We start from the raw sequence: 19,742 nt of genomic DNA, 5'->3' as shown, positions 1-19,742 counted from the left end.
ACAAATCGTGATCATAGCCACGAAAATATTTCATCGCTAATTAGCGACGGAAAAATTTTGTCGCTACTTTTCGATTTAAACTGACCCATCTAGGGCACGAAATTTTCCCTCTCTCCCCATGCGAAATTTAAACCGACCCAAAAGTCGTTTGATTTAAACCGATTTTTAGCAGGACATTCGAACAAGGATGACTTTATGGCAGAGGAACGCGAGGAAGAAGAGGAGTCAGAGTCGTCGGCGCTGGAGGACCAGGCTGGCCTGACCTCTCCGATTTTGAACGGCTCTTCTTTTGCTAGTTTCGTCAATGTTCTTAACGTCAGCGAGCTTTCTGACCTGGTAAGTGGTTTTCTTTTCTAAGCGTGGCTTTCCATTCCCGACCTCTATTTTTTCAGCCTAACGATTCTGTTGGGGGTTTTGGTTTCAGGTCGACAAACAAGAGAGGGAACCAGACAAGCGAGGGAACCAGGTCGGGAGGGCACCAGAGAGTGCACCGAAGAGCGCATTGGTTCGAAGGTGCAACCACTGCCTTGTATAGAAGACCCCGCAATGGCGGGTCAGGCCGCTCTGGTCTAAGACCCTGTGCAACGCCTATGGGGTGCGGTACAAGTTCGGCATGTTGCTGCCAGAATACCTTCCGACAGGGGCAAATTTTTTTTTTTTTTTTTATTTAGCGACGGATTAGCGATGGATATTATTCGTCGCTAATCCATCACTAAATGAGCGACAAATATTATTCATTGCTAACTCGTCACTAAAATAGCGACGAATCATGTCCGTCACAAAACCAAGTCTGTGCTTATTTAGCAACGGGTTCATGATGGATTATGTATGTCGCTAATCTATCACAAATTAGGGATGAAAGTAGCAACATAACAGTTTTGTCGCTAATTAGCGACCATAAATTTGTGATGGACACTATCCATCGCTAAATAGTTTAGCGATAGATTAGCGATAATATAGTGATGGATAGCGTTTGTCGCTAATCCATGGTTTTCTTGTAGTGTAAGCGGGAAATTAAAACTCGAATACGTTACAGGTGACCAATCTAAACTGAATCCTGGTGATCCTAAGTACAAAGAGTGGAAATCTAACAATGACTTAGTCATGTCTTGGCTGCACAATTCGATGGAGCCAAAAATTGTTGAGGAGTTTCTTTTTCTTGAAACCGCCTAGCAAATATGGAAAAGTGCGCAAGAGTTATATAGCGAGCACTATGATATAGCCCATATGTATCAACTCTCTCAAAGCATTTAAGGAAATAAAAAAATGAAGAATCAACCCTTCTATGAGTATCTTGGTAAAATGTGAGGGATGTGGGATGAATTGGACTCTTACACCCATACTGTCATAGACTCTATATTCTTTCAAAAGGTAAAAGAGTAAGAAAAAATATTTCAACTCCTTGCTGGTCTCGATTATGAATATAAGAATTTGTGTAGTCTGTCGAACTCCCTCCTCTGAATAAAATTTGCTCCATTATCATGAGAGAAGAAACTCGAAAAAGGGTGATGAACCTTATGAAAGACGGTGAACAAAATGACAAAGTTGCTTTTTTTGCTGCCTCAAACTTTATGTCAAAAGGTAATGAGCAAAATCTTGTGAAAAGCAGGATCAAAAGATTTTGCTCACACTACAAAAAGGAGGGACACACCAAAGAACAATGCTCGTTTCTGCACAGCAAACCGAGTATACCAAGGTATGAAAAATCAAAGGAAGAAGTCTCTGCCAAAATCGCTCAGGCCAGTTCGTCTGAAACACACTCTCTTATTGACAAACTTAAGTTAATCTAAAGCTACAATTGCAAGGATAACGTTGTTGCTGCATCAGCCAACACTTTATGTATTCCAGGTAAGACTCTGCCTTACTCAAAATCCGATTTTTGGGTTATCGATTCTGGGGCAAGTGAGCATATGACCAATACACAAGATGATATGATTAATTACAAGGACTTGGATTATAAAAAGGAAGTCATCACCACTAATGGATCATCCATAAGGGTAAACAGAATTGGTGAAACCTGTTTCACAGAAAATCCAAAAAATAAAAAAGTTTTGTATGTGCCGTAGCTTGCCACTAACCTTTTGTCAATATCCAGGATTACTCAAGAACTAAATTGCAAAGCCATTTTTACTTCAACTAATGTAATGTTTCAGGACCTGGTGACTCAGAAGATGATTGGTGAAGGAAGGATGTCTAAAGGACTTTACATCCTAGATAAGAAGGAGACGACTTTGATGGCTCAACACAAAAATAAAAGTCAGCTTTGGCATATGAGACTAGGTTACCCCTCCAGTCACACGTTAAGAACTCTTCTGCCTAGTTTATATTTTGAAGGTAACGATTTTGTTACCTATGTTGTCATTGCTCACCCTATTGAAAAATGTTTGTCGTATAATCATGTTTCTAAAAAATTAGTTGTTTTTCTTAGTCACATTGAAGCCCAAAAAGAGTCTACCTCATTTCAAGAGGCTAAAACTCAACCACAGTAAACTAGAGCTATGCAAAAGGAACTTGATGCTTTACATAAAAACAAAATCTGGGAAATTGTCCCTTTCCCTAAGGGAAAGCAAGTGGTGGGTTGTCGATGGGTATACAAAATCAAATACAGAAGTGACGAAACTATAGAGAGACATAAGGTCCGATTAGTGGCTAAGGGTTATACTCAAACTCAAGGGCTTGACTATGAAAAAACCTTTGCCCCAGTGGCGAAGATGAATACTGTCAGGATTCTTCTTAGTATTGCTTGCAATTTTGAATGGCCCCTATTTCAGTTAGACGTCAAAAATGCCTTTCTGCAAGGTGATCTTAATGAGGAGGTCTATATGAAATTACTGCCTGGACATCTTCGAGAAGGAGATTCAAATATCGTTTGCAAGCTTAGAAAATCAATTTATGGGTTAAAACAGTCTCCTTGAGCTTGGCATTACAAGCTCAATCAAGTACTTGAGAAAGAAGGTTTTGCAAGAAGCTATGCCAATAGCTCCTTGTTTATAAAAACAAATGGTGAAAAATTTGTTATTATACTCATTTATGTCGACAACATAATTATTACTGAAAATGATCAGAGAAGCATTGACACTCAAAAAAGTTTTGTACAGAATTGATTTGATGTCGAAGATCTTGGGCGATTACGATATTTCTTAGGCATAAAAATAACTCATTTAAAAAATGGCCTATTTTTTTGCTATAGAAAGTATGCCATTGACCTCCTTACTGAAACTGGGAAGATAGGATCCAAGCCTGCAGCTACTCCTATTGAAATTCATGAGAAACTTGATGGTTCTACGAAAGAAGTGATTGTTGATGTTAAGGATATCAAAGACTTATGGGAAGGCTCATTTATTTGACTATTACCCGACCTGATCTTACTTATGATGCGAGTTTGGTTAGTCAACACATGCATGCACCTAAACCAGTCCATATGAGAGTTGTTGATAAGATCCTTAGATATCTAAAAAGATCTCCTGGACAAGGCATGTGGTATAAACGAAATGAAAATACCGACATCAAAGGCTACTCAGATGCAAACTGGGCAGGAAGTTTGGGCCAAAAATTCACCACTGGATATTGTGCATTCGTCGGAGGAAACCTAGTTTCGTGGAGAAGTAAAAAGCAAAGTCTTGTCGCTAGATCTAGTGTAGAAGCATAATATTGGGCTATGGCAACAACGGCTAGCGAATTAACATGGGTGAAATCTCTTCTAGAAGACATTGGTCTCAAGGTTGAGAAACCCATATCAATGTATTGTGACAATCAAGCAGTTATTCATATTGCAGCTAACTCAGTCTTTCATGAGAGAACCAAGCATATCAAAATTGATTGCCACTATGTCAGAAAAAAGGTTCATAATGGGGTATGGGGTACTTTGTACACCATACATTCAAAGCACAGATCAATTGGCCGATGGCTTCATAAAAGAAGTCTCACATAAACTTTTCTATGATCTCGTAAGCAAGTGGGGATGATTTAACATATATGCCCCACTTGAGGGGGAGTGATGAAAATATCTCTATAAGGCAACCCGTGTTTCACGATAAGCTTGACTTCTGAAAATTAGGAGAGAATCTTGCGGACTTGTTAGAGCTGATTCTTAGCAATTCTTGTTAAGGCAATTACTATTTTTTTTCGCTTTCCTTATCGTATTATCCTCTTCTCCTGTATAAATATCTCATGTAAACAGTGAAAAAATATATAGAAAAGTGAGCCTCTGAGTTGCCTTTCACTGTGGATGTAGGTTGTATAGCCGAACCATGTTAATTCTCTATTGTGACAAATTGTGATCATCCCAGCGGCCACACCGTGTAAATCGTTACACGATGTTACTTGTAAATTGTGATCCTGCCTTGTCTACAAATCGCAATAATCTCAATAGCCACACCATGTAAATCGCTACATGGGTCAACTCATAAATCGCTACAAACTGTGAGCCATGACCAAGAAATTGGCACGCCTCATGATTTATTGGTGATGAGTGAAGACTAGCAATTGACAAGCGTTGGATCTTACCAGTAAAATCTTCTGAGTCTTAGCCATGTAACAGACTTCACCAAGCTTTAAGGAATATCCAACAGCGCTGCTAAAGCTTTTTGCACCATGGTTCCATCAGCCATAAGTTATCTGAGAGGTTAGTCATGGTACATGCCATTTATACATCATTAGGATTTGTTTTGGCCAATAACTGAAGCTCAAAGCTCTCAAGTTTCTTAGCACTTGCCTTGAGATCATTCAGGGATTATGAAAATGGAAAGATCCCACTAAAGACACTGTAGTGCTTTTGCATGGTTTAAGACTGGATGCAAATTAAAAAGAGCAGCTGAGTGTTCTGTTTGGGTGGATCTTGAACCCTGCATTTCAGGATTAGAGTAGCTCTGCATGTATACAGCAGTGGCATTTTTACGGTCACGTGGAACGTGTCCAACTTACAAATCCAGCTTTTCTTCTAGTGTTGGAAATGCAGGTGGTCATGAACTTGGTCGCATTTTGTCTCACATGAAAACCTGTGATAAGCTTTTATGCAACTAAACAAACTCAAACTGAGGCACTATGGTTTCAGTCTAGATTCATATATTTACTGCATCACTGAATGTACCCTAATAAAGATGGCATTTGGTGAAGTTACAGAGTGGCAGACCTTAATTACCTAATTGTGGAGATGATAATGTTTGATAACCTAGCAGCTTATTTCATGTAATCTGATGTGGCCACCAGATGAATTCATGTACTATGGTGGGGATAGTAATAGTGCATCATTTCCTTAAGAACGTGCAATTTGGTAAAACTGTCATTACTTTTAAGCAATTGTGTCTCCATTTTATGTTGGCATTACATATGTTTCTTAGCATAATATGCTAAGGCATATCTGCATTGACCTACAGATCTACTTCCATCACATCGACCAATAAAGCGGTTCTCCATTTCACATGCAAATATGGCTCTGTTATATCTTTTCTATCTAATAGTAGCTTTAAGGTGGGGGCCCGAACTTGAAATCATTGGAAGCTTTACAGTGTGGCCTATTAATTTCTTCTTGTCATGTCACATTTCCTGTTTCTTTCCTGTGATTTCCTTTTCCACTGAATATTGAGAAGCTTACTATTAAGATTAAAACCATCATTTGGTTGAATTTTTACATATTCTTTTCTTCTACCTGCTGGGTTAGCCGATATCTGAACGAGCAGGAGGCTGACATTTTCAGTTAGATGTAGATATGATATCTACAAACATTTTCAACCATGTTAACCTTGTTCATGAATTTCTTTTCTAATTCTTCAATTTGGTTGATTTTTGGAAAGTCGAAAGTGGGCAGATGATGGAGGGAACCATCGTGGAAGTTTCCTGATATAATATAAGTGATTGCAAATGTTTATTTCTAATAAAAGGTATGGTAAGGAGCCCATAGGTCAAAAGTGTTCTTTGTTGCATAATTGCACTCTAGTTGTATGCTACTCTCTCTCTCTCTCTCTAACTGAATCTTTGAAGGCGTTCGAAGTGGCTTTTGCAAAATGTTCATCTGAACCAAAGCTGCATCCCAACTAAAAGTTTGCTCAAGTAGCACTCGAATCTCATACAATTCAGCGAGTGAGAAGCAAAAGAAAATCTTGTCAGAGCTGTTCTACTAAAGGGGTATTGGGTTATAGCATAGGCATTGTCTGGCGACCTTTCTGCCAAAAAGGTACAGATTTTGCTTTCCTGTGGGTCTAGAAGCAGGCACGTGTGTGTGTACGTGCATGGCTGTGTATCTGTGTGCGTGGTGGCCGTGTGGGCAGGTTTAGAGAGAGAGAGAGAGAGCTTGCAAATAAAGATGCCTAGAAGCATTGATCCTCATAGTTTGTGATGGTAAATGTGATTGATGTTTTGTTCTATTATCCAGAGCATTATTCTGGAAATAGGATTTACATGTGTGCTGCAGAATTGGTAGCATTTACTAGAGAATATATAATATGTTCATACAATCGAGTATGCGGTTCATAACCCATGTAACACTTTGGCATTCTTGGGTATGCCTAGGGGTGGACATCAGGCCGGGCTAGGCCAGCCCCAACTATATTGAGGCTCGAGACCGGCCTGACTCAGTTATAATTGGGCTCAGGCCCGGGCCCTTTATGCCCGAACCAGTTAATGGGTTGAGCTTGTCGGGCCCTGTCCTGATTTTATTCAGGCCTGGGCTGCAAAGTGCAGCCTGAGCCGAAGCCAATTTGGGCCAGGTACCCGAAGCCCGACAGGCAGCCCGGCCCGATGGCCACCCGTAGGTATGCCATCGTGTGGCATGCTCCGGTCTCTAGTAAATGAAACAACTACCATGTAAAAAGTTTGGCAGGTCTACATGATCAGTCATGATCCATCTTTAACACTAGCATAATTTAGGTCAAGCACTATGGATGTTTATGATAAATTCTGCCATATTGTTGGTTTTTTGGCGTTTGACTTGAGATAGTGCGCAATCGAAAAAACAACTTGGGTTAGTGCATGGAACCTGACCATTACACCCATCGGTCTTGATCTATGTAAGCAAGATTTGCGGTCCCTGCTAAACCATTCCATCACATAATGCTTGCCCAACTCTCTCTCTCTCTCTCTCTCTCTCTCTCTCTCTCTCTCTATATATATATATATATATATATATATATATATATATATATATATATATATAGGGGTGGCAATCAGGTCGGGTCGGCGGGTCAGAATACCTCAACCCGAACACGACCCGTTTATTAAACAGGTCAAATGTGGCAAACACAAACACGACCCATTTATTAAACGGTTAACATATTTAATAAATGGGTCGGCACGACCCGATTATACGACACGATGACCCATTTATTAAATGGGTCGACCCGATAACATAGACCCTAAATACGGCGACCCGTTTATCTCAATGGATTCCAACCTTTAGAACCTTAAAGCCCCTTTTTCTCCTTTTTTTTTTTTGCTTTTCCTTTTCTTTCTTTTTTCTTTTCCTTTCTTTCTCACCCTCTTCTGTAAATCCCTTTTACGAATGGGTAAAAAACTAGAAGAAGAAGAAGTGGGGTGACTGCTGTCACCTTCGTCACGGGTTCTGACAGGCTCGCCCGTCTGGTGGAGGGTATTCCACCACCGACTGCCTCTGCCACTCCCACATTCGAAAACCACCACCATCGCCCCTGAAGCCGCTTCCATTGACGTCGACAACAACTATCCCATAGAGACCTTGACTCCAGCACTGATGCTTGCACACTCCAGCGAAAACCTCTATAGAAGCAGAATGTTGGGTTTCGTGACCATCCGACGTCCACTGCCACCTCCTTCTCAGTGGTGATGCAATAGCAAGCCAACGATCTTCTGGCTGAGGAGGCGCCTCAGTTCCTTTTCAAATGGGACGGTCCCCGATACGATGTTGAGGCAGAGCAGCAGCCACATCAGCTCCTCTTTTTAGGCGAAGATGCTCTCTCGGTTGGCTCTGAACCCTGACCACTGTCTCCTGCGTTTGGAGCTCGCTCTCGAGCCGGTCCGCCTCCCTCTTCACCTTGCCCACAGCCCACACCAGGGTTCGTGTAAACGGGTTGACTCGCTCGCCTAACCCATTTATTAAACGGGTCAAACGGGTTGGCGGGTTGGCATACCCCTAACACGGACCTGACCCATTTAATAAACAGGTTAGGCGGGTCAACCCGTTTACGACACAAACCCGTTTAAGCCAAACCCGAACCCGGCTAAGAAGCAATGCAAACATGCTAAATATGCTTTTCAGTTTTTCTGTTGTCTTTTTCGTGATTCTGACCCCAAAGATGTGTTTTGTACAGTTGAAATTTTAAAAATAAAATAAAATAAACTAAAAAATCTCATTTAGTATGTTTGCATCATTATATATTTAGTCACTAGAATATGAGAACTAAAACTATAGGCATTTTCAATGTTTTTTTTTCAAATCCAACCAGGTAGATGTGTTCGGCATGGTAAATTTGCCAGGAATCAATTGTTGGATGTGTATTTTCGATGAAAAATGTGATTTTTGAATGCTTAAATATTTATGAAGATTATAAGCCATTTATTTTAGAGCCTTAAAAAAAAACTTGTTTATTAATCATAATATGATAATTTAAGAGCTGGTCCCTATAAAACTAAGCATGTAGATTACATCCGTATGGTTAGATTTAAGAGAAAAGAACAAAAAATTAATGAAAATCACAGTTCACATGGTAGTTTTATATTTTCAGTTCTCATGTTCCAGTGACTATATATATATATATATATATATATATATATATATATATATATATATATATATATATATATATATAGAGAGAGAGAGAGAGAGAGAGAGAGAGAGAGTATGTGGTTTTTTTGTTGGTTTTGTTCCTAGTGGTTGTCGGGTTGATTAGGCGTTGAAACTCACTTAGAGGCAGGCAATGAATGCTAAGTGCTTCGTTCCCATCCAAAGGCACAAAATTCGATTTCATTTTCAAGCTACTATTCCTCATAGGAATAATGTAAAGTATAATTCTATCACACCAACTGCCACAAACAATGTTAAATTGCCAAAAACCATACTTGGCCAAATTTTCTTGTTACATGGAAAAACTCTTTTTCTCAGAAGCTCTCTTTCTGAGAAGGAAGAGAAAGCTTTGGGAAATCCGCTTCTAAAATATGGGGAACTCGATTCATTTTAATAGGAAGTCCACTTCTCCATTTTCCAAATTGATTCTCTTTAACTTCCTTGAAGTTTTTGGAGTCCCATGTATTTTGGGCGGGGTCCCATGTATTTTGGGCTCCTCTTCCTTGAAGAAAAGGAGTCCGCAGTTTGTTTGGTCATGGTGGGGCCAGCAGAAATGCATGCCCGTCGATGCATTTCTACGGAAAAGCCCCACTTTCCGAGATAAACAAACTGAACCTTAGCGTTTTTGGAGTTTCTAAATTCCAATTTAGCTCTCTAAGCGTGTTTCTTCTAAACCGTTTCTTTTGTATAAACTCCAATGACACCATTAATAAAGGGAGCCCTCCACCACCACATGTTGAGGAATCTGTATAAAAACAAGTGGGTTTCTGCTCTCCTATCAAAAAAGCAACATGAACAACCTCACTAGGGTAGGGCATAACTTTATTCTCTCCACACCACCTTCCTCCATTACGCAATGATGGCCAAAGCAAACTTCTGTTCCATTCCTTAATATTAGACTATGTTGAGAATTAAGCCAAACCCTCAAGGAACATATTCAAAAGGGCCATGCGGTACTTGACTATACTTGGAATTTGGGATATGGTCTTAGATTCCCAATCTTTAAAATTCTTTATCATTTACACAAAGCTCAATAACCTTTATAACGAAAGCCATTATTTTGCCAAGAAGATATTTTCCTTTATGGAACCGATTATCATTTGCAGAAACAGAATTTGTAGGATATTGTCTTGAGAGGAGTTATCTTGAAGACAGAGACAGAGGATGTTGTGAGATTCGGTAAAGTGATAGATCACATAATGTGGACGTTCATTTCATTGTAGGGCATTGGTTTACTTGCAACTGTACACTGCACAGGGGTGCGTCTTGGTTCAGGGGTGCTTGCCTGCAGAAAATTGTGCATTGGCAGCATACAATACCCCATTCAGATTCCAAATTCCCCACCAATTATCCATTTTTGAGTTTCTTGCTTGAGAGCAGATCTTTCAACTCTAATCTCATACTTATTTGGCCCGAAACCTCCATAAATTAAGGATCGCCAAGAAACAACATCAATCTGTGAGGATGCCTTAACAGGTGGGCTCCGTAAGGGCTTGGGTGTCGGTGACCCCACCTGGGATTTACCTTGCAAGGGTGGGCACATTAAGTGACTCGGTTCTTGGTGAGGGTTCCTCATCATTAAAAAAAAAAATACATACCACCATCAATCTCAGGCCGGAGCAAGGCTCCTCGCCCCGTGAAAAGATCAGGTGGGGCAATCAGGTGCTTAATGCAGCAATCATATTGCACCCGATCTGGACTCTCCCCTCTCCCATTTACTTCTGAATCCCCTTGACATTCCCCTCCTTGTAGATCAAGAAATTCTAGAGAGATCAAAAGAGTATAATCCCTGCTTGACAACTCATGAGTCAGTTTCACTTAATGGGATTCGGGATGTCAATACTCTCTCTCTCTCTCTCTCTCTCTCTCCATTGCTGGCCCTCTGACTTTAATCCGACATGTTCTTTCTTCTATCCCTGAATTCTTCATGTCAATGTTCGTGATGCCTGTGGGCGTGAAGAAGCAAATTTGTCGTTTAATGTTGGATTTTCTTTGGTCTGAGTGTCAACTTAAGAGTAAGCGTCATTTGGTTGGTTGGCGAACGGTGGTGTTACCTAGGTGTATGGCTGGCTTAAGTGTTTTTGCTCCAAGACAGAGGAGTATTGCTCTCGTAGCCAAGCAATGTTGGATGGCTCATCAACCAGGCTCTCCATGTGCTCGCTTGCTTTATGTTAAATATGGTGCTCCTGATTTATCTCATTTTCACCATGGAACCCGGGGTCTGGCGATCTCGCACTTGCGAAGCATGTGGCTGAGAGCCTTATCGTCCTTCAGATATCAAACTAGGGATGCCGAAAATTATTATCAGTGGTTGCAATGGGCGATTACGCCAAATGGAGCGTTCCACACCCACAAAGTGTATAGATCGTTGCTCCTCCAGGGGCAGATTGGTTCCCTGAGTGTGCGTTATGGGGTAAGGGCCCTTCTCCAAGATCTCGGTTCTTGGCTTGGTTAATTTTGCATGATAGGGTTCAGACTCAGTTATTTAAAGAAGTTGGGCTTTCAATTTCCAAGTTGGTGCGTGTTGTGTCAAGCTGCTGAAGAAACTACTTTTCATTTATTTTGGTCCTACCCAATCTTTGTGGCCCTATTTAATAGGACGTGGAAATCTCCGAACGTAATTGTCAAAGAGGAGTCTTTTGCGCTTGATCTTCTCCTGGGCCCTATTGAAATTAGACGATGCAAGCGGTGGAGACTGATCTGGAAGACATGGTTGCTTACTACTTGGTGGTTTGTTTGGATGGCACGCAATGATGCTACTTTCCGTCAAATTCCAGTCATCTTTAATCATCTTGTCCATAAAATCCTGGTTGATGTGTATGCAATATTACGTATGCATCTTAGAGACCTCTCCTCTCATATGAACGACGTTCACTCAGCAGTGGTTTCTTCTAATCCTACGAATTTTGGTTGAGTTGGCTTTGTTGCTTGTTGTCTGTAGTTTCTTTTTCTTTAGCTTTGTTTTTTCTATATTTTAGTTTTGTTTTCTACTTGTTCGGTTCATGGGTTCAACATTTTTGTTGATCTTCATGAGTATTAATGTTGATCTTCATTCGGCTCTCTCTCTCTCTCTCTCTCTCTCTCTCTCTCTCTCTCTCTCTCTCAAATTCCGGTCGTCATTAATAATCTTGTCCATAAAATCTTGGTTGATGTATATGCAATTCTACGTATGCATCTTAGAGACCTCTCATTCCCTCTTAACAACGTTCACTCATCGGTGGTTTCTTCTAATCCAATGGATCCTGGTTGAGCTTGGCTTTGTTGTCGGTTGTTATCTGTCTGTGGTTTCTTTTTCTTTAGTTATTTTTTGTTTTGTTTTCTATACTGTTCGGTTCATGGGTTCAACATTTTGTTGATATTCATGAGTCGTAATGTTGATTCTCTCTCTCTCTCTCTCTCTCTCTCTCTCTCTCTCTCTCTATATATATATATATATATATATATAAAATGGGTCAGTACTAAATGAAATGTGGTAAATGGGGTTTTCTGCTCTTCCAGTGTTTTTTTCTCAGTTCCTACCCCATAAATGTGTTGGCATGGTCTATTTACGAGGAATTCACACATGGATTATGTGTTTTTGATAAAAAAATGATATTTAGAGTCTCAAAAATTTACAAAATTTTGGACCATTGATTTTTTGAACGTTACCCATGTATAAGAACTGAACACTTTAAGTGCTGATCCTTATAAAACCAAGTACATAGATCACATCTATACATTCAGAATTTGAAAATAAATAAATAAAAAACTTGAAAAACTCATTTAGCACTATATATATATATATATATATATATATATATATATATATATAAGTTGGTTATTTATCATGATACCATGCAGTGATACACACTTTTGTTTTTATAGATCTAGCCACCAAATGGCAGATCTAACTGTATAGATGTCTTCAACATGATTTATTTACTATGTTAAGATCATATTTTTGAGATAGTGAAAATCAATGACTCACAATTCATGAAAACAAGGGTGGTCTAAAAATGGTACAAATCATATTTCAGACAACTTTAACACATGAAAATAATAAATAAAACATGTTAAACATGATTCAAAGATTAGATTTTGCATTTGGGGCTCAGATTTATGTAAATAAAGTGTGTACGACTATAGAAGCACCCATATATATATAAACATTTTATATTAACTTTTCACAGGTTCAATTGATAAAAATGACCAAAACGCAAAAAACTCACTTGGATTATCCAAAAAAAAAAATCATTCAGCTACGTGCTTAGGTGAAGGCCTAAAGAGACTCCCTTGGATCTTAGGAGTAATGCTTGAAGACCAAGTCTCAGTATGAAGGCGTTTTAAAAGATGCACTAGACCCCTGGATCTTAGGAGTAATGCTTGAAGACCAACGTTGAAGTAATAAAATGAAAGCGAAGGAATACGGCATCATGCTACAATCGATTACAAAAAGGGATCAGATGGCCAAGCCTTTGGAATTGGAACACTCTCACTGTGGCTTCCTTGGTCCTTACAATATCCTTTAACACCTCCACTGTTTCATTTGATCTTCGTGAAGTATTGGAATACCTTGGGGGCTCCACCAAATATCCTGATTACTTTCTTCTTTTTCTTAAACAAGAAAACTGTGAGTTACCTCGATTTTATATTAAAAATAAAAATGATAAAAAGATCACCTTAGAGAGTAACCAATCCAGCTGACTTATCTTTCCATAGCAAGTTATTATAAGATCTAAGCAAGAAAAGAAGAGAACCCATGGCCATCAAAGCCAATCTTGAATAATGATTATCCCATGCTAAATGCTAACGTACTGGGATCTCTCTCTCTCTCTATATATACCATGTTCGGAATAGGAAAAGTAAAAAGTAATTTTTATGGACAGACTTTGGTCATCACAATCATTTGTTAGCACCAAAAACAACGATAAGAAAAGAAAACAGCCTGTTAGTCCAAAGTTCTACATCCAGTTAAAAGATAAAAATAAAACGAGACAAAAGCTTATCATGGCCAGCTAAGGGCAACTACTTGGGTGTGTATCAGCTTTCCCCGAGACACCCTTGATTTTTGAGACAAAAGGATAAGGGAGATGACCCCAAATCCACAGATTAATTTACTAGTGATCAAGTGGGAATCTACTAGCCCTCCACACTCCAAAAGATAAGCCACCAACTAGAAATGACAAATTCCCGAGACACAAACCAACCAATCCTACAACAAAATTATGCAATTAAAATAATAAGCGTTTCAGTGCCATTACCCACAAGGCCACCATGGCCCAGTTAAAGTGATTAACTGATGCCAATGGTTTTCCACCCCATGAAGGTTTTGCTTTCATAAAGCGCCTGAAACCTAATTCAGCACCATCTTATACACATCCATTAAAAATGGTAATTTTGGATTTACCCATTTTTTCAGAGAAAAAATTGCTTTCATAAAGCACCTGAAACCTGAAACAAGCGAAAAAATTCGCCTGCAAATATTATATGCACATACAAAAAACAAAACTAATTCCGCACCATCTTATACACATCAATTTAAAATGGTAATTTTGGATTTACCCATTTTTTCAGAGAAAAATTTGCTTTCATAAAGCACCTGAAACAAGCAAAAATTTTCGCCTGCAAATATTATATGCACATACAAAAAACAAAACTAATTCCGCACCATCTTATACACATCAATTAAAAATGTAATTTTGGATTAACCCATTTTTTCAGAGAAAAATTTGCTTTCTAAAGCACCTGAAACCTGAAACAAGCGAAAATTCACCTGTAAATATTATATGCACATACAAAAAACAAAACTACTTCCACAACATCCAATTAAGCTAAGTTTCTCAGTTTTTTTCCTTTACTACACACTAGCAAAATTATTATTAAAGAAAAGTTAAAAACAAAAAAAAAAAAGAGGGACAAAAGGGCGCATGCCCAAAAAAAAATGTACAAAAAGGTTACGTAGCGCTGCTAACCTTCGCCGGAGGAGATTTTCCAGCGAATTTTCAGGCGATTTCATCACATCACCGAACACCCGCTGGCGTTCTCGTCGTCGAACGTATCGTAGTCCTCATACCTCTGGGGGTAAGATCCCAGCGGGACGTACCGGACGACCCCGCCGGAGCTGTACGGCACCATGAAGGAGGCGTCGACGTAGGGAGGAGGTGCGTACGACCCGCCGTAGCTCAGAACGGGGGTGGCCGTGCTGTAATTCACAGCCGGCGTCCACTGGTCCCATCCGGCGGAAACCGGTGGAACAAGTGGTGGGTATTGTTGGAGAAGCTGCGGGTGGGGCGCCGGAACAATGATCGCGCCACCAGCCTGCGTGGCCGCCTCCGGAGCCCCCACCGATGCTGGAGTCTGACCACCACCACCGCCACAGCTGGCATTTCCAGCAGCACCATCGAGAGAATTCCCACCCCCACCACCACCACCACCGTTTCCCTTACCCTTCTTACCTTTCTTCTTACCATCACCGCCGCCGCCGCCGCCGCCTCCATTGCCACCTTCGCTGGCCTTACCACCATTCTGCAACGGAACCTCCCCGGCAGGTTTTCCGTCCGTGCCATCTTTCTTCACATCCCCATCTCCGGATTTCGCACCGGCAGCATCCTTGGCTGCTCCATCCTTTATTTCTTCGCATCCGCCGGGCTTCTTTCCGGCATTCTCGTTGGTTTTTTCGGCGGGATCCTTCTCGTTCTTGCCGCCCGCATCGCCGGCCTTTCCGCCCGCATCGCCGGCCTTTCCGCCGGCCTTCTTCCCTGATTTGTCCTCCTTCTCCGGGCATAATTCGGCGTGCTTTCCGCTCTTCTGGAGCTTCTTGATGAGCGTAACGGCGTCGATGTCTCCGGTGACCGTGACCTTCTGCTGTACAGAGTCCACGGTCGTCGTGAAGACCCCTGCACCGGAAAACCACCAAGACAGAAAAAAGAAATGACGTCAGAAACCACCATGCAAAAAAACACCACTCGGAAACCAACTGCGGTTTCAGAAAGGGAGATTTCCGACCATCTATGCTCTGCAACACTTTCTTCACTTTCTTCTTGCAGCCCTCGCAGTGGATGTACACCTTCAATACCCACGTCTGCAAACAAAGACAAAAAAGATACAGAGTTAAAAAGGGTGTGAGCAATTACAGAAATCGAGAGAGAGAGAGAGAGAGAGATGAAATGGGTACCTTGTATTTGAGGGGTTTAGAGGATTCACCAGCTTCCATGGTAAAGAAAGGCGACGAAGAAGAAGAAGAGGGGGTCTTTCAGAGAGAGAGAGAGAGAGAGGGGTTTTGGGCAGGGTTTTGGAGAGGGAATGCGGAGGGATGTAGTTGGGAGGGAAAGAGAGAGGATGTGGGAGTCATAAATACCAAACTCCTTTAAGTACCACGGAGATTCTCCAGAGGAGCAAAAAAACGAAAAAGAGGGAAAATTATCGATTTTTATTTTTCATTAAGAAATTATCGATTTTTATTATTCTATCAGTATTACTGATATTTATGTTAATTTTTATTATATTATAAACATAGCATGGTGGTAGAGGAGAGCTTGTGATTTTTCATGTTGTTCGCACGTGAGTTACTGGGAAGCGATTGAGAAAGAATTAGAGAAGATTGAGATAGTCAGACAGGGACTTGAAAAGATAGACAAAATGCAAAATACATACTTGATATCACTAAAAATTACAATAAACAAAGAATATAGAATTGACCCAGCCAAAAATTAATTGAGACGGAAGATATTGGGTTAATTATAGGGCTGGCAAAATCTGACCCGACCCGCCAACCCCCTTCTTAGCCGGGTTAGGGTTTGGCTTAAACGTCGTGTCGTAAACGGGTCGACCCGCCTAACCCGTTTATTAAACGGGACAGGTTCGTGTTAGGAGTATGCCAACCCGTTGACCCGGGTAATAAACAGGTTAGGGGGATGGGTCAACCCGTTTACATGAACCCTGGTATGGGCTGTGGGCAAGATGAAGAGGGAGGCGAACCGGCTCGAGAGCGAGCTCCAAACGCAGGAGACAATGGACAAGGTTCGAAGCCAGCTGAGAGAGCAGCTCTGCCTGAACGAGGAGCTGATGTGGTTGTTGCTCTGCCTCGACATCGTACCTGGGACCATCTCATTTGAAAAGGAGTTGAGGCGCCTCTTCAGCCAGAAGATCATTGGCTTGCTATTGCATCACCACTGAGAAGGAGGTGGTGGTGGACGCCAGACAGTTACAAAACCCAACATTCTGCTTCTACAAAGGTTTTTGCTGGAGTGCGCAATCATAAGTGTCGGAGTCAAGGTCTCTATGGGATAGTTGTTGGTGGCGTCAATGGAGGCGACTTCAGGGGCGATGGTGGTGATTTTCGAAGGTGGGAGCGGCAGAGGCAGCCGGTGGTGGAATCCCTTTCATCGGACGGGCGGGGTCTGTCAGAACCCGTGATGAAGGTGACGGCAACCACCCCACTTCATCTTCTGGTTTTTTTACCCATTCGTAAAAGAGATTTACGAAAGAGGGTGAGAAAGAAAGGAAAAGTAAAAAGAAAGAAAAGCAAAAGCAAAAAAAAAAAAAGGAGAAAAAATGGCTTTAGGGTTTTAAAGGTTGGAATCCATTGAGATAAACGGATCGCGGTGTTTAGGGTCTATGTTATCGGGTCGACCCGTTTAATAAACGGGTTGTCGTGTCGTAATCGGGTCGTGTCGACCCGACCCGTTTATTAAATGGGTTAACTGTGTCAGGTCGGGTTACCGGTTTAATAAACGGTCGTGTTCGTGTTTGCCACATCTGAATAAACGGGTCGTGTTCGGGTTAAGGTATTCTGACCCGTCGACCCGACCCGATTGCCACCCCTAGTTAATTCCTCCCCCCTCCCTTACACACACCACCTTTTTTTTTCTTACATACTTGACATTCCTTGTTTGTAATCTTCCATATTTTCTTGGGTTTCTAGGCGGGGCATATAATTTAGGTCCGTATAAGAGTAGCCTTTTATTTTACTAGGTGATGACAATGATGTGCTCTTTGATAATCTACACAATATCTTTGCTTGTTGGTTATATAATTGATTAATTGTTCACTAAAGTGTATTGTACAATTTAACTAAACAAAACATCTTTGGGGGCTTCGCATTCTTAAACCCAGTGTCAGAGAGAGAGATTTATTGAACATCTGGCAGGATCCAACTTTTGCGATTGAGACTCATTTTCAGTGTGTCTTCATGTGTGAGACTGTTTCATAATGGACCTTTGATGTACTGACTTCCTAGCCTTTGTTCATGTGCGTTCATATTACCATTGATTGTGGGGAACCAAGGGAAATCTTTGATCATGGAGGGGCACATTTTTCGAATGGTAGGCCATGCCAAAGGTGTGTACAGTGTACATAGTGTTGCCACAATTTTTTTCCTAGTGCATGATGATTTAGATTCTATAAGCATCGACTACTTAATTAATTATTAAGCGACCATTTTCTTTGTGCATCTTCATTTTTTAACATGATATCCCTTTTTTTCGTCCATTGCTAAATTCCTAGGAGCAGCAAATTCCCTCCAATTTCCTTTTAACATCCCCTTCCCATGTATATGCAGCTTGCTATTTGCAAAGAACCGCTTACTGTCCTCTTAGTCTTACTGTCTCCTGTCATGCACAAATTGGTAGTCTTTTTCTACCATTTTAAAGCTAGCTTCTAGTTAATCATTTAGTGTCTTCTGCTGCTTATTCTGCTACGAAGTAATGACCCAGAGACTCCAAAGGACAGAATTAAATCATTTGATTACCATATGATGAAACTTAATCCCTTTCATGGATTCTAATCATGATACTTATTCAAAACTTGCACCAGGTACTTTAATAGTGTTCAAAAAAACTCATATCAAACAAAAGATAAAATGTGAAAAGGAACACCATGGAGGAAAAGAAGAGCTCGTATCTTGATTGAGATGCATGAAACAAAGCCCATTTTGGTTAAAGGCATTCCTCAACATCTCTAGTGCTTGATCCATCCATTTGAGAGGGCATCACATTGACAGCTCTGGAAGTTAAATGAAAAAAGAAGAAAAGATTGAAGCATTTTTTGTGTCACCTGAAACTTGACCGAATTCATGAACATCAATCTTCTCTACACTGGGGATTCATGAAATTGATCACATCTCAGAAGATCCTAAATGTGTATATCACTCAACTGTCGACTAATAATAAGAGGTTTACCTACCAACACGGGCTCCGGCCATCTGGTAGGAGCAGTTTGTGCAAGTCACCATGTGATGGGACAATGCAAGTTCGAATCCTACTGGTATGAGTAGTTGAATAACTGTCTGCTATTATGAACAAGCCTCTGGTCTGACTGGGTTGGCTATAGACTGTTTGTAAAAAGAGAGAGCCCTAATTCCCCCAGTTATGTTTAGGGGTGGCAAAACCTGACACCACCCGCCAACCTGACCCGCCAACCCGCCTCTTAGGCAGGTTCGGGTTTGGAAAAAACAAACCCGTTTAATAAATGGGTCGACCCGCCTAACCCGTTTATTAAACGGGTCGGGTTCGTGTTAGGGGTATGCCAACCCGCCAACCCGGCTGACCCGTTTAATAAACGGGTTAGGAAGGTGGGTCAACCCTCCAACCTGACCCGCGAACCTGAGAACCCATTTACCCGACCCAACCCATTTATTAAATGGGTTGGTGGGTCGTGTCGGGTTACCCGTTTATTAAATGGGCCGGGTTCGTGTTTGCCACAGCCGACCCGTTTAATAAACGGGTCGGGTCGGGTTGAGGTATGCTGATCCACCAACCCATCGGGTCGACCCGCCAACCCGACACTATTGCCACCCCTAGTTATGTTATGGAAAAATAAAATAAAATAAGAGGGCTTTTTTCATCAGAGAAAGTTGGGGTTAGGCAGACTGGAACTTGCAACGTCCCAACACAAGGTGACGTGCACTAACTGCTCCTGCCACACAAGCTGGGGTTAGACTGCCTGACCTTTGCATGACAGGCTCAGACATGCAAAATTCACGTCATCTTATCTCCAACAAGAATGTACCAAA

At 41.1% G+C, this 19,742-nt stretch overlaps 1 protein-coding gene across 1 annotated transcript; it reads right to left on the bottom strand.

Annotated features, from left to right (window-relative positions):
• Nucleotides 1-14,746: 14,746 nt before the first annotated feature.
• Nucleotides 14,747-16,026, bottom strand: LOC149844294 (uncharacterized). Its single transcript, XM_090001070.1, has 3 exons — nt 15,906-16,026; nt 15,737-15,812; nt 14,747-15,627 (listed from the first exon to the last, which is right to left on the bottom strand). The coding sequence occupies exons 1-3, from the start codon at nt 15,942-15,944 to the stop codon at nt 14,747-14,749; spliced, it is 996 nt and encodes a 331-aa protein (XP_089857196.1). The 5' UTR covers nt 15,945-16,026.
• Between the last annotated feature and the right edge of the window lie 3,716 nt (nt 16,027-19,742).

Source organism: Nuphar pumila, chromosome 3, assembly GCF_984573655.1.
Source record: "Nuphar pumila chromosome 3, dmNupPumi1.hap1.1, whole genome shotgun sequence".
Classification (NCBI taxonomy): Eukaryota; Viridiplantae; Streptophyta; class Magnoliopsida; order Nymphaeales; family Nymphaeaceae; genus Nuphar; species Nuphar pumila.
The sequence above is the reverse complement of the archived record's forward strand: the minus strand, read 5'-3'. Positions and strand labels throughout refer to the sequence as shown.